This window comes from Bombina bombina, chromosome 2, assembly GCF_027579735.1.
Source record: "Bombina bombina isolate aBomBom1 chromosome 2, aBomBom1.pri, whole genome shotgun sequence".
In the NCBI taxonomy this organism is placed as follows: Eukaryota; Metazoa; Chordata; class Amphibia; order Anura; family Bombinatoridae; genus Bombina; species Bombina bombina.
The window spans coordinates 122796447-122813216 of NC_069500.1; the positions used below are offsets into that span (position 1 = coordinate 122796447).

Genomic DNA, 16770 nt, shown 5'->3' on the forward strand with positions numbered 1-16770 from the left:
ACGATAAAAATTTGAAAAAAAAAGGAAAGAAAAAAAAATACTTACTGTAATCCCTTATAGTATTTATTTTATTCAACACTGACCACCTAACTCAAGGCTAGATTACACTAGATTTTAAGCGGCACGCTATTTAGTGCTCCCGCTCGAGCATAAACATCACTAGAATCTTTTTGTGCGCAAGCAAAACCCAACGCACGCTAACTTCAGGACTTCGGATATCGTGATTGCCCTAACACATTCACCCTATAGACTTCAATGAAGAGCATAGAAGAAAAAAAACCTAACACTTCTCACTCGCGTGCTAACCCAAAAGGAGTTGATAATATTTCACATTACAATGTACTTCACATGCAGAAAAATATTATTTTTATTTTAAAGAAATATATATATATATATATATATATATATATATACACATACACCTATACCTCTATATATATATATATTTTACACCTATACCTCTATATATATATATATTTTATATATATTTTACAAAAACAAAATCAGCTAAATATATATAAAGATATATTTAATAATAATAAAAAAAATCTATGTGAAGAACATTGAAATGTAAAATATACATAACAAGTTTCGGCTTTCGCAATGTGGTTCCAACGTGGTGTAGATTTGGCGATACTAAACCCACATTTTTTCTTTAATGATTCAGATAGAGCATGCAATGTTAAGCAACTTTCTAATTGACTTCTATTACATTTAGACACCAATCAGCAAGTGCTACCCCGGTTCTGAACCAAAAACGGGCCAGCTCCTAAGCTTACATTCCTGCTTTTCAAATAAAGATACTAAGAGACCAAAGAAAAATTGACAAAGGAGTAAATTAGAAAGTTGCCTAAAATTGCATTCTCTGTCCAAATCATAGAAGTAAAAAATTGCATTTTATATCCCTTTAAGGTACGTTATGGAAATATTGCATATGAAATATTGTAAAAAATATTAAGAATTATTATAGCTACTTTAAAATATACATATATATTCTATGGATTTTTTTATATATTTTTTTTTTGGAACAGCTATAATAATTAATTTCAATTATTATTAATATTTTTCAATTTAAATTTATATTTAATACATACATAACGCGCCTTAAGATAACTCATGTCGGATTAGCTCAGATGAAGAATTGATGTACTCCTGCCGGGTTTGCGCATCATTAAACACTAAATAAATGCTAGATAGAATGGTGCATTAAAAAAAAATTAGAGGCCCATTTATCAAGCTCCGTATGGAGCTTGACGCCCCGTGTTTCTGGAGAGTCTTCAGACTCGCCAGAAACAGCAGTTATGAAGCAGCGGTCTAAAGACCGCTGCTCCATAACCCTGTCCGTCTGCTCTGAGAAGCCGGACAGACATCGCCGGAATTCAACCCGATCGAGTACGATCGGGTTGAGTGACACCTCCCTGCTGGCTTCCGATTGGCCGCGAGTCTGCAGAGGGCGGCGTTGCACCAGCAGCTCTTGTGAGCTGCTGGTGCAATGCTGAATACGGAGAGCGTATTGCTCTCCGCATTCAGCAATGTCTGTCGGACCTGATCCGCACTGTTGGATCAGGTCCGACAGACATTTGATAAATATGCCTCTTAGTCTTAGAATAACATGTAAATGTATTTTTTTTAAATTTCATTAGTTGTTTAAATATTGACAAAATAAGCGTAAAGTTTTAGTGTCTATAAAACAATCGGACAAAATATTTTACATTAACTGTCTTTTAAATAAAAAAAAAAAAAAGGTGAAGCAAGCCATCCCAATAGAAAACATATAAATCACAGCAAATTGCTTAAAGGGACAGTCTACACATTAGTTATCTTAAAGTCTTAGCTTAGATTAACCTGCAAATAGCCTCCTGCACCTTTTCTATATCTTGCAGCAGGAATGGTAAAAAAAGTTATTTTAAAATAAATATTGTTTCTGGCCACTTTGAAATATCTATCAAACTCTCCCCACTGATGACATCACGATCTGGGCTGCATATGGCGTCCAATCACAAAAGGCTCACTAGTTAGATTCAACAGACTGTCAATGCTATTCAGCCGAGTGCCCTGATACAGCCTGTATTGTGATGTCATCAGTGGGTAGAGCTTGGCAGCCACTTCAAAGTGGCCAGAAACAATATTCATTTTAAAATAACTTTTTTACCATTTCTGCTACATGATATAGAAAGGGGTGGAGGAGGCTATTTGCAGGTTAATCTAAGGCAAGACTTTAAGATTACTATGGTGTAGACTGTCCCTTTAATGCCTCTATGTTGCCACTTTACCAATGCTTTAAAACAATACACAAAGTCTGTCAAATGTCATTATTTATTTTACATTTTTAGAAGGCACTTCTGTATAATGAAAGCTTCTATTTCACTTACCATTCGGAGCTTTATAAAGGAAAGCAATTGCCATCCCTTTAAATCAAAAGAAAATGTGCCGTCATTTACAAGCTAAGATATCTTATGCTGATTGTTATTTTATTGTGCTGAGTTTCTATGGAAAATATTTTACTTGTCTGTTTCCTTCAGTTTATTGCTGTTCATTTCCCTACAAGGTCAAATATTTTATAACCATAAAAGCGGCACTACATTTGCAATTGATCATTTCAATCTCCTCTTATCTCCGTAAAGCTTTTGATTTCGTACAATGCATGTAGTGGCTGGTCTAGCACGGCTAATAAAAAGTAGGACAACGTTTTGTGAGATAAAACAATACTCTGTACAAATCATCTTTCAGAGTTGCAAGAAAAAGTTTGTGAACCCTTTGGAATTACCTGGTTGCCTTTCATGATTCATACAAATTTAAAAAATTTCCAATTTAGTTATATGATCTAATTTGCTTTGTGCCCTTGGTATCCTTTGTTAAAAAGCATACCTAGGCAGGCTCAGGAACTGGGAGCTTACTGTTGATTGGTGGCTGCACATATATACAGTACATGTTATCATTGGCTTACTAGCTCCCAGTAGTGCATTGCTGCTCGTTCAGTAAAGGATACCAAGAGAATGAAGCTAAATTGATAAATGAGGTTAATTGAAAAATTGTTTAAAATTTCATGCTCTATTTGAATCATGTAAGAAAATAGTTGTTTCCAATCCCTTTAATTACTCTGTAATGTTTTTTTTTTTTTAATTTATATGAACAAATTTGTCTGGCTCCTAAAAAATGTCTGATTTCCTGCTCAATTTTCTTGTTAGTTCCTAAATTTGAAATATAAACAGCCTTAGATATTTTCAAACACTGGGAAATAATAACAGTGCTACAGAATCTGTTGGCGATTTATAAATAAAGAATAATAATAATAATAAATAATGGTTATCAAAAATATCAACTACCAACAGCAAGTAACAGAACACTTTCCCAGTTATTTGACTAAATTCTTCTTAATTCCTATAGTTTAAAATCACATAAAAATACAGTTGCGAGAAAAAAAGTTTGTAAACCCTTTGGAATAGTTAAACTTTTTGCATTGAATACTCATTAAGGACTAGATTACGAGTGGAAGTAACATGCGTTTTACCGGTTGAAAGCAAACGCGTTCGCTTGAGCACAATTGAATTTAACACGCGTTGGGATAGTGTGACTTCAAAGCTTTGGTTAAACACATCAGAATTATATTTAACAGTACAGTTACCCTCACAATAACACTATCTAATAAAAATTATTAAATACAAATATTGCATAAAAGTTATAAGGGCTCAGATATGAGGTCTCAGGGCTGCAAAGGGCTTTAACATTGAGATACACTTGTAATGGCTGGTTATTTAATGTACGCCCGTAAAGGGGCACGCGTACGTTAAGATATCGCACAAAATGTTTCATTAAGCATAGTACAATATTCTAATGCACATTCATTATTTATTTTGCCCCTTTTGTATATCTGAGAACCCTATGGTTTTCCAATGTCCCCAGTGAGGCTGAAGAACATTCTGCCAGATCCATAACACTGACCCTGTGCCATGCTACGCAATGATTGCTTTGTTAGTGCAGTGCAGGAGCTAATAAGATGAAAATAATGGACCACACAGCACTGCCAATTTCGGTAATGTAACACAATTATACATTTAGATATGTTTAAGATGTTTTATGCTAATCCTTCACAATGTATTTCCCAATTGCTAAAAGGCACTATGCATATGTAACTTTATTGTCAGAGCAGAAAAAAAGTGCATCTCTAATTGCCTTCCTTGTACTAAATCAATAATGTGAGAATAGTATTGATTGTCTGCACATAACTAGTTGTAAAACACACACATTGTGATCGAGTGTAAAGCAAATATTACTGAAATCCAAAAATTGAAGAATATTAAAGGGACAGTGAACGGTAAATTATTTTGCCTTAATGTGTTTCCAATTACATGTTATACCTGATGCAGAGTATAAAATATATGAGAAATTGTTTACACAGCTTTTCTAAAGCCAATACTTACTGTAAGTATAGAAACTTTCAGTATAGGATACCACAGGTTAAAGCAGCTATTTCAAATGCTGAAACAAAGGTAAATGATCTATGCATACACCTTTATTTGACAAGACACCCAACCTAAGGCATATTTTTTTATAAAAGGGGCAGGAGGGAGAGGAATGCTGCTCAGCTTGCTAACTAAAAGTGCCATTTCTGCTCCATAATATTTATATAAACTCATGCCTTAAGCCCACCCCCAAGCCCTCAAATTATCCCATCCGTCAAGGGGTCAAATGTCCCCTCTCATTACATTAGAGTTTAAATGTATTTTATGTTAATGATACTAAATAGACAGCTGGTTTCACAGTGACTGAAACATTCTTTCACTGCTTTAGCTTCTTAAAAGAGTTAATAATGTGATGGAACAGTAGCTGTAAAATGTCTATCTATTGGTGGTTTAGGGGATATGGTACTTTAGGGATTAATAGTGGCCAGGATATTTTTGCAATGAGTGTTGTGGCAGTTTAGGGATTAAAGGGACAGTCTAGTAAAAAAAAAACTTTCATGATTCAGATAGGGCATTTAATTTTAAACAACCTTACAATTTACTTTTATCATATATTTTGCTTTCTTTTCTTGGTATTCTTAGTTGAAAGCTAAACCTAGGTGGGGTCTTAGCCCTTGAAGGCCACCTCTTATCTGAATGCAATTTGACAGTTTTTCACAACTAGAGGGCATTGTTTTAGGGGGTTACTTGTGTGTTGGTATAGTGTTTAGGGACATAGTAGTAGGGGAGGGAGTTTAGCCATTGGGCTTTATATGCCGGGGGTTGTGGTAGTTAGGGTGTTAATAGTATAGTTTTTGTTTTCCTTTGTGGGGTTATGGCAACAAGGGGATATGCATTAGGGGCTGTGGGGGTTTAGGGGTTAATGAGTGGGAGTTTTTTTACAGTGGGGTTAGTGTAAGTGCGGACCACTCACAGTAACAGTTTACAGTTTACAGTTTATATATATATATATATATATATATACTGTATATATAAACGCATTTTTTATCCTTTTATAATTACACCAGCAACAAGCCATTGCTGTGCATGTAATTATCTCAGAGAATTAAGTGTTTAGCTGTAGATCATTTTGCAGAGATTAGTGAAGAGTTTGGAAGAAACTCCCAAAGCACAGGAAATTCCAGCTAAGAATATAGTTTTAACGGAAACTCTTTGTAATTGTAAAAAAACAATCATGTCTGTGTTTGACTGTTAAAGAGACATGGCACCTGCTTCAAATATGCTATCACACATCTAGAATAATGCATTGTTTTTTTGTTTTTTTTAAAGATTGAGTGATCAAAATTGTAGAAATATAGGGCTAGATTACAAGTGGCGTGCTAGGTGTAACGCAAGTCACGATATTACTTTGGCTAACTTTAGCGCGGTATTACAAGTGAATAGTAAACACGGCTGGCTCAAGTGCAAATTATTTTTGCGCTCATCAGATTAGCGCGACTGAAGACCTTGCGGAAATTGTGAGGGGTTAAAAAAAATAGTGCACTAAACACAACAAATACATTTAAAAATGCATTTACTCATATAAACACTATCTGATAAAATCGATTCATATAAATTTAAATAAAAAGAAGTTATAATGGTTAAAAGGTATATGACATGGTGTTTGAATGGAAAGGGTTAAAATATACATACATACATGTACATGTCTAAGTATGTATATATATTTTTAATACGAGCGCTAACCTGACAGGTGCAAAAAAGAAAACTTTGAATATTACGACCGTGTTAACATATTCCCCCTCACACTTCACACAAAAGTGGAAAAAACTAACACCCAACAAATCGAGCAAACCCAATCATGTTTTCTCAAGTGTATTTATTCAGAAATACATATATATATATATATATATATAATTTTTTTTTGTCAAATCTATCTATACCTGTGTGTGTGTGTGTGTGTGTATATATATATATATATATATATATATGTATATATATATATATATATGTATACATATGTATTTATATATGTATATACATACATATATACACATATAAACACATATATACACATATATATATATATATATATATATATATATACATAAATACAAACATTTGAGCCCTCTCCAGTTGATAATAAGAAAAATAATTTGTATTCAATATTAATGTTGAATATTGCTCACGCATTAACCCGACCGTGTTAAACCATGTGCGCTAAACCCAATATGAATTATGAATATTTTACATTCCAATGTTCTTCACATATTAGAAAATGTTCTATGTATTTTTAAATAGATATTCATATATACATGAAGCGCATGTGCCCATGCGCGAAACGCGTAAGTTAGGAGCTTACCAAGTGTCTGATGATAAGCCTGCTCCTAAATAAAACTTCATTTCACCTACCTCAAAGACTCAGCCTTCCTTTTTCCTCTTTTGCATATATATATATATATATATATATATATATGTGTGTGTGTTTGTATATATATATATATGTGTGTGTGTTTGTGTATTTATATATATGTGTGTGTGTGTGTATATATATGTGTATATATGTATATCTATATATATATATGTGTGTGTGTGTGTGTATATAGAAAATGTTCTATGTAAAGAACATTGGAATGTAACATATTCATAAATCATATTGGGTTTAGCGCACATGGTAAAACACGGTTGGGTTAGTGCGTAAACAATAAGTGTTAGCTTTTTTCCTAAAAATCCTGCTCTATTGAAGTGTATAGGGAGAAGTCAACGCGATCATGGTATTCGCAGTCCTAAAGTTAGCGCACATTGGCCTAGATTTGGAGTTTGGCGTTAGCCGTGAAAACCAGCGTTAGAGGCTCCTAACGCTGGTTTTAGGCTAACTCCGGTATTTGGAGTCACTCAAAATAGGGTCTAACGCTCACTTTTCAGCCGCGACTTTTCCATACCGCAGATCCCCTTACGTCAATTGCGTATCCTATCTTTTCAATGGGATCTTTCTAACTCCGGTATTTAGAGTCGTGTCTGAAGTGAGCGTTAGACATCTAACGACAAAACTCCAGCCGCAGGAAAAAAGTCAGTAGTTAAGAGCTTTCTGGGCTAACGCCGGTTCATAAAGCTCTTAACTACTGTACTCTAAAGTACACTAACACCCATAAACTACCTATGTACCCCTAAACTGAGGCCCCCCCACATCGCCGCCACTCAATTAATTTTTTTTAACCCCTAATCTGCCGACCGCCACCTACGTTATACTTATGTACCCCTAATCTGCTGCCCCTAACACCGCCGACCCCTGTATTATATTTATTAACCCCTAATCTGCCCCCCACAACGTCGCCGCCAGCTACCTACAATAATTAACCCCTAATCTGCCGACCGCAAAGCGCCGCCACCTACATTATAGCTATGTACCCCTAATCTGCTGCCCCTAACACCGCCGACCCCTATATTATATTTATTAACCCCTAATCTGCCCCCCACAACGTCGCCTCCACCTGCCTACACTTATTAACCCCTAATCCACCTCACTAACCCTATAATAAATAGTATTAACCCCTAATCTGCCCTCCCTAACATCGCCAACACCTAACTTCAATTATTAACCCCTAATCTGCCGACCGGAGCTCACCGCTATTCTAATAAATGTATTAACCCCTAAAGCTAAGTCTAACCCTAACACTAACACCCCCCTAAGTTAAATATAATTTTAATCTAACGAAATTAATTAACTCTTATTAAATAAATTATTCCTATTTAAAGCTAAATACTTACCTGTAAAATAAACCCTAATATAGCTACAATATAACGAATAATTACATTGTAGCTATTTTAGGATTAATATTTATTTTAACCAGGTACAATAGCTATTTAATAGTTAAGAACTATTTAATAGCTAAAATAGTTAAAATAATTACAAATTTACCTGTAAAATAAATCCTAACCTAAGTTACAATTAAACCTACCACTACACTATCAATAAATTAATTAAATAAAATACCTATAATTATCTACAATTAAACCTACCACTACACTATCAATAAATTAATTAAATAAAATACCTACAATTATCTACAATTAAACCTAACACTACACTATCAATAAATAAATTAAATACAATACCTACAAATAACTACAATGAAATAAACTATCTAAAGTACAAAAAATAAAAAAGAACTAAGTTACAAAAAATAAAAAAATATTTACAAACATAAGAAAAATATTACAACAATTTTAAACTAATTACACCTACTCTAAGCCCCCTAATAAAATAACAAAGACCCCCAAAATAACAAAATGCCCTACCCTATTCTAAATTACTACATTTCAAAGCTCTTTTACCTTACCAGCCCTGAACAGGGCCCTTTGCGGGGCATGCCCCAAGAAATTCAGCTCTTTTGCCTGTAAAAAAAAAAACATACAATACCCCCCCCCCAACATTACAACCCACCACCCACATACCCCTAATCTAACCCAAACCCCCCTTAAATAAACCAAACACTAAGCCCCTGAAGATCTTCCTACCTTGTCTTCACCCTACCAGGTTCACCGATCCGTCCTGAAGAGCTCCTCCGATGTCCTGATCCAAGCCCAAGCGGGGGGCTGAAGAGGTCCATGATCCGGCTGAAGTCTTCATCCAAGCGGGAATCAGCCAATCAGAATCAAGATCAATCCGATTGGCTGATCCAATCAGCCAATCAGATTGAGCTTGCATTCTATTGGCTGATCGGAACATAAATATTAATCCTAAAATAGCTACAATGTAATTATAATTTATATTGTAGCTATATTAGGATTTATTTTACAGGTAAGTATTTAGCTTTAAATAGGAATAATTTATTTAATAAGAGTTAATTAATTTTGTTAGATTAAAATTATATTTAATTTAGGGGGGTGTTAGGGTTAGACTTAGCTTTAGGGGTTAATACATTTATTAGAATAGCGGTGAGCTCCGGTCGGCAGATTAGGGGTTAATAATTGAAGTTAGGTGTCGGCGATGTTAGGGAGGGCAGATTAGGGGTTAATACTATTTATTATAGGGTTAGTGATGCGGATTAGGGGTTAATAACTTTATTATAGTAGCGCTCAGGTCCGCTCAGCAGATTAGGGGTTAATAAGTGTAGGCAGGTAGAGGCGACGTTGTGGGCGGCAGATTAGGGGTTAATAAATATAATATAGGGGTCGGCGGTGTTAGGGGCAGCAGATTAGGGGTACATAAGGATAATGTAAGTAGCGGCGGTTTACGGAGCGGCAGATTAGGGGTTAAAAATAATATGCAGGGGTCAGCGATAGCGGGGGCGGCAGATTAGGGGTTAATAAGTGTAAGGCTAGGGGTGTTTAGACTCGGGGTACATGTTAGGGTGTTAGGTGCAGACGTAGGAAGTGTTTCCCCATAGCAAACAATGCGGCTGAGTTAGGAGCTGAACGCGGCTTTTTTGCAGGTGTTAGGTTTTTTTTCAGCTCAAACAGCCCCATTGTTTCCTATGGGGGAATCGTGCACAAGGACGTTTTTGAGGCTGGCCGCTTGCGTAAGCAACTCTGGTATCGAGAGTTGAAGCTGCGTTAAAAATGATCTACGCTCGTTTTTTGGAGCCTAACACAGCCTTTTTGTGGACTCTCAATACCAGAGTTATTTTTATGGTGCGGCCAGAAAAAAGCCGGCGTTAGCTACGCGGGTCGTTACCGACAAAACTCTAAATCTAGGCCAATTGAGTTTTGTTAGCGTCACTTCTAGCAGTGTTTACGCTTGAGCGAGAGCAACAAACACCACTCTGCTTGTAATCTATCCTATAATTTGTTATACTGCAACATGTATATGGTAGCACTTCTGAGCCCCTATGATCCTACCTACAGTACTGTGCAAAAGTCTTAGGTCACCATTAGATTTGTTGTTTTATCAAAGTTTTAATGACCATCCATATTTCTTTTTCATTCTCTTTATAAAGATACAAACAGAAAATACAAGAAATATGTAAAGAAAATATAAAAAAAAACCACACAAAAAGTCAGTATTTAGTGTGACCTCCCTTGGCACAAACCACATCTTTATTGGGAAGACTGTCCTGAAGTTTTCTGAAGTAATCTTCTGGTATATTATACCAGGCCTCTTTCACTACTTCCCAGAGTTCTTTAGATTTTGGTTGTCTTTTATTTGTTTCCCTGTCCAGATGATCCCATACTGACTCTTTAATATTCAAGTCTGGACTCTGTAGAGATGGTAGCAGATGTTATAATCTGTAACAAAGTTTAAGTTACAAACGTTTTTGAGTTATGTATTTGGAAGGTAAGCTATGTAATATTTGAATATATTAAAGGAACATGCTGCAAAATTAAACCCATGAGAACTAGTGTGTGTGTGTCAATATGTTAGGATATTATTGGTAGTGCTCTCACAGTGATGTAACCTGTGAACATGAATGTCTGTTGGTAAAGGAATATAAATAAAGATTTTCTTGTTTGTTCCTCCCCTTATTATGTAACAGGAAGTAGCTAATAAGCTAATAACTGAGATAGAGCAACAGAGTGTACATGTGTGTTATTATTCCTCTGCCATTATATAAGATTATATACCCAGTTATCCTATCCCGAAAATAAAATATCAACAGTTATACTGATCAGCTGAGAGCAACTGTTAACCTCATTTTGTTGTGTTGTTCATGTTAGGGCTGATTAGGATTGCCACCTTTATTTCAGTCCAATCCTTTGTTGAAAAGCATATGCACATATCCTTTGCACCCATGAATGCACTACTGGCAGCTAGCCAGTGATTGGTGGATACACACATATGCTTCTTGTCATTGACTCACCAGATGTGTTCAACTAGTACTTAGTTCCTCAGTGACTGACTTAAAGGGACAGTCTAGTCAAGATTAAACTTTCATGATTCAGATAGGGCATGCAATTTTAAACAAATTTCCAATTCACTGTTATCATCAAATTGGCTTTGTTCTCTTGGTATTCTTTGTTGAAAGCTAAACCTAGGTTAGGGTCATAAATAGGGATGGGCAAATGTGCTGAAAGAGTAATTCGTTTGGTAGAACGAATAGTCCTTTTGACATTTGTTTTCGACAATCTTATGTTGATAAAAAAAATTCAAATGTTCATAATGAAATTGAATACCCACATTTGAAATTTCCAAGTTCAATAGTTCATGTGGTAAGGATTTAGTAAATTATACATAATAGATACAAATATATAAATTTGAATGTTTCTATTTCAAATAGTGCATAATTCAAATATTACATTTAAGAGAGCATTAGAAATACTATTACAAATATATAGATTTGAATTTTCGAATTTGAATATTGCATAATTCAAATCGAATTATTAGAAAAATTCAAATTGAATATTACATTTGAAGAAAGCATTAGAAATACTGTTACATAAAACAAATGTTAGAATGTTGTGCAAACATTTGAAATTTGAAACACATGTGTTAAAATTTGTTTAAATTTTCGAATGTTGCAAAACATTTGTCCATCCCTAGTCATAAACTGATTTCTAAGCTGTTGAAACAATTTCTTATCTAAACAGTTTTTCTCAGTTAGACAGTACTATTTCATGTGCTTCATATAGGTAACGTCCTCACTCCCGTGGAGTTATTTATGAGTCAGCACTGATTGGCTAAAATGCAAGTCTGTCAAAAGAACTGAGATGAGGGGCAGTCTACAGAGGCTTAGATACACGGTATTCATAGAGGTAAAAAGTATATTAATATAACCGTGTTGGTTATGCAAAACTGGGGAATGGGTAATAAAGGGATTAGCTTTTTTAAAAAAAAAATCTGGAGTAGACTGTCCCTTTAATCCCTTTGCAGGGGTTAAGCACATAATTATATGCAAGCAATTGTACAATAATATGCTATTCTATAACATAATAAAGAAGAATAGATTGTATTGTATATATTAATGATTTTCAGAAGACTCAAAAACGTCCACACGGTTAATGCCATAATAACCACTGATCTGAAGCATTAGATTCAACTTGGTTAAGATCCTTCACAAATAGCGTGGCTGATTGCCAACAATAATATGCAAAACAAGTAGGGGTAGAGATCTGTCAGCAGATACACAGTTGAATGTAAAGTGTTACACTTAAATCATGCAAACACAGCACTTTGGTTTGGCTGCAATACAGCTCATATTTACAGTATGCAAGAAACAAAATACTATTGTTTTTGTAGCTAAACTATAGAAAGCGGCTTCTGATATACACATGCAACATTTTCTACTTTCTGTTTTAATGGAGTGTGTGAGCATGTACATATATTATGTGTGTGTATATATCTATATATCTAGGTCCATCTTACGACCAGTGACAAGTTTTAAGATTTGTGTTGTGCCCTGTAGCTTTGAATTTGCATTAAAGGGAAATTGAAGATTTGTATTGTATCATTTAAGGGACACAAAAATGATTCAATAATAATAATAATAAGAATCAATTCAGTCCCTTGTAGAAGGTGTACCTAACCTAAGGCCCTGTGCCACAACGTGGCACCAAGAGCATTTTATGTGTCCCTCCACCAACCCAAAATATAACACTGTATGCCTGATACAGAGAAGTTTATTTGGGCTCAATGTATGACGCTGCATAAGCTGTTTTTGAGCCATTGCAGGCAGGCTAGACCGCTGCTTCTTATACTCTGCACCACACTCGCTCAGGGTGATTGACAGGCCCTTCTCTCACATGAGAGAAGGGGGCAGCATTACATTGATAGATTTGGGCAGTAGGCAGGGTCCACTGGCCGTTAGATGCAAAACCATGTGGACAGGTTCTCAAGCTGAGAGACTTATATGATTGTTATGATCTTATATATTGTTATACTCTTTTCACAGCATTTGTTCTCTGGTGGAGATGTAGGAGATAGAAAATTACTGTACATATACATAGGAATGGGGGAGGTCATTAAAAAATTCCCAAGCACAATTAAGTCATTGTCAACATGTGCAGCAGGATATATTTGAGAGCTGCTGGTGAGCCAATGACAATGAAGAGGCATAAATTAGCAGTCACAAATCACCAGCTAGTTCCCAGCAGCACACTGTTGCTTCTAAACCTACCTAGGTTAATTCTTCAACAAAGGATACCAAGTGAACAAAGCAAAATATTGGAAAGTTGCATGCTATATCTGACTCATCATTTTTAATTCAAAATTACTTTAGAAACGGGGCCATTAGGAATTTGCACAGCCATTCCTTTGGCACCTAAGTTTCTGTATTATTCTTCATACATCTCCATGTCAAACAATTGACTGACTCCTACATAATTGTGCGGTTGGACTTATTAGTATTCTGGGTAGCTGCTGAGTTTCAAATAAATGGATCAACACCTCTTTCAACAAGTATAATGGCCGTCCTTTCATTTGCAAATTATTATTGTGTAAGGTGTTCTTTGAATACATAAATGCTCCTCTTCCATTACATAATACAAAATAAAATAGTCCTTTTTAACATTTTATTCTAATTCTAAACCTGCAATTTACTATTCTGCTTGTAAATACTTGTTCAGCTGAGTGATATTATAATCTTTGAAACCTTGTGATAATTTGTTTACTTAATTCATTTGATAGGGACAAGACTATTGTAAATTGTTTTATTCTATTTATTGCAACATTTACTGAATCCAGAGAGAATATCAGCATCAGCTTTGCTAGTGCTTGGAACTTGCCAAGAGATTTGTGGTTCAGTGAGTTCTCTAACTAAACATAAGGAAATTGCATGTCTAATGAATTTTAGGTAGATATTAAAGTGACATGAAATGTGCAAAATGCTTTTGTAAACAATAAACATTAGTTTTTTTGATTTACTTTAAAATAGTTCAGAAGCTTATATACCTTACTTGTTATGCAATAGTACAGGCTTGGCTTTACAGTTCTATTATTTCTCAGTTGCTAAATGAGAGCCGGCCATCACGGTTTCTTTGGAAGCAGCTCACAAAATGTTTCTGTGCATTCCCTGATTGACTAGTCTGAATATTATTATCAACAGAGGAGAGCATTACAAATTGTGCACCAAAAGAATCAGAGCTTTCTAAACTTTTAGGGCCAGATGACAAGTGGAGCGCAAAATATTGCTTTTGCCTAAGTGATATTTGCGCTCCAATTTGTAATACCAGCACACGCAAATGTCCGGTGGTATTACAAGCTAGGTGCAATGCGAACACAACCTCACGTTCGCATTGCATGGAAGCTGTGCGCTCATGAGAGGCTCCAATGGGAGTCTTGTTCTCATGCCGTCAGATACAGCATGATAATTAGTGGAGCGCAGGGGGTAAGTCGTGCAGCGATGGGCAGCAAGATGTGTATATATATATATATATATATATATATATAGACAGGGAACACCTCAGACCACAATGTAAAGCCACTCGCCACTTTACACTGTAATGTAGATAACTGTCTAAAACATAGAAGTTTAATCTTATGATTCTTTTTTATTTATGTTTTACAGAAGCGTGATTGTGCCTTGGCTGACCTCTTTTACGTTTATGACTTTCTCTCTGAACTGGGGATAATGGGTAAGACAAAATATGTTTTTTTTTTACCCAAATGCTGTATTTGAATATTTATACAGATATTGTTGTGCACAAATGTGTACATAAGTGCTTCTCAAATAGCTTCTTCAGTACAATTTGTTCAGACACTTTTTTAGGAACATAAAACATATACATACAGACTGAGGAAAAAAATATATAAACTCCAAACAGAGAGAGATCAGGAATTAGACAATTGCAAAGGAAGTGAGTGATATGCGTGTTGCAAATGAAGAGTGGGAGAGTAAAGCATTGTGGTCCATAGGGCTTCATTCAGCTGAACAACACTTTGTTGTTAATGAGCTTTAGCTTATTTAAGACAGGAACAAAATGCAAGCGATATTAAACTCAAAACAAAATTCCCATAAAGGCCTAGATTACGAGTGAAGTGCTATCGTTAGCATGAGGAGCGTAAACGTGATTGCGAGATCGCAGTCTTCTTTGCACTAAAACGCAAACGCAATCCCATTTACCACTCAAAATTTTTACGCAACCTGAAAGGTCACGTATAGAGTTTGAATCCCTAAACTACCACCCCCCACATTGCAAGCTACCTCGTTATACTATTAACCCCTAAACCGCCACGCCCCACATTACAAAAAACAAACCCTAACATTACAAAAAAAACTGCATGAAGAGTACCTCTGTGTTCAAGCTCTTAAGATGAAGATAACAAAAAGGACCGCTGTCTGAATGAAGAAGAAGCCTTCCCATTCTGCCTATTTATTCCGTTCACACTCACATTCAGGTGCTTAGTAATTTGTTTGTTTATCTGAATTCTAGCTGTGTACTGAGCTCAATTGTTCCTTTGAATTTACCTTTTAACAGTTTTTCACCACTAGAAGGTGTGAGTTCTTGTGTTTCATATAGATAACACTGTGCTCGTGCACGTGAATTTATCTGGGAGCAGGCACTGATTAGCTAAACTGCAAGTCTTTAAAAAGAACTGAAATAAAGGGGCAGTTTGCAGAGGCTTAGATACAAGATAATCACAGAGGTTAAAAGTATATTAATATAAATGTGTTGGTTATGCAAAACTGGGGAATGGGTAATAAAGGGATTATCTATCTTTTAAAACAATAAAAATTATGGAGTAGACTGTCCCTTTAAATTTGCTGCATCTATCTCCTTCCCGGAGAGACGGACTAACTTCACCTAACAGCGTTGCCTTTTTCCTGCTGAGTCTGTTAATTATAAACCGGACTTATATTCTGAACCATCCTACAGCACCTGTGAGTTTTAAAGCAGTCCAATACTCGAACCATCGGATTTCAGCTTACTTGCTTTCTGCTGCAGTGCTTCGTTTCCTGTCAGTTTCCTCACACTGCTGACTTATGATAACAGCTCTCTAACATGCAACATCGGAGTGTTGCACTCGTCACACAGGTGAAGTTACCAACCCTCCTACTCACTTTGGCGACATCTGATTCATTCCTAATCCTCCGTTAAACTTCTGTGCTCCAAACACCGGAATAAAGCTCCGCCTCCTATTTTCATGAAGCAGTCTGTTCAAAACAAGCTGTTCTCTCCTCCGGGCTAAAACTCCGCCCCCAGGCTGTTTACTGCAGTTACTTTCAAAAATTCTACAGGATTCGTATCCTACCAAAGACATTAAAGGGACACTGAACCCAATTTTTTTTCTTTTGTGATTCAGACAGAGGGGGCTAGTTATCAAGCCGTCTACTTTTCTGGCTTCGCCAGCCCAATACGTCCGCCTAAGCTCGCCTACCTTCGCCGCCGCGGACCTGAAAAAATACGCCTAAGTTATCAAATAAAGCTGTCAAAAAGCCGCGGGGCGATGAGCAGCGGACTGTGACAGTTATCACTCATCCGATCTCGCTGCCCT

The 16770-nt window shown here is 35.8% G+C and overlaps 1 protein-coding gene across 3 annotated transcripts in view; it reads left to right on the forward strand.

Annotated features, from left to right (window-relative positions):
- Positions 1–16770, forward strand: part of GHR (growth hormone receptor) — a 691384-nt gene that overhangs the window by 284751 nt on the left and 389863 nt on the right. For 2 of the 3 annotated variants that reach the window (XM_053701249.1, XM_053701250.1), the window contains exon 3: positions 14843–14909. The exons of the other annotated variant lie outside the window; for it this stretch is intronic. In XM_053701249.1, the coding sequence (XP_053557224.1) occupies positions 14906–14909 (4 nt within the window). In that variant the 5' untranslated portion in view covers positions 14843–14905. The remainder of the gene's footprint in view (positions 1–14842; positions 14910–16770) is intronic. 3 annotated transcript variants of the gene reach the window in all.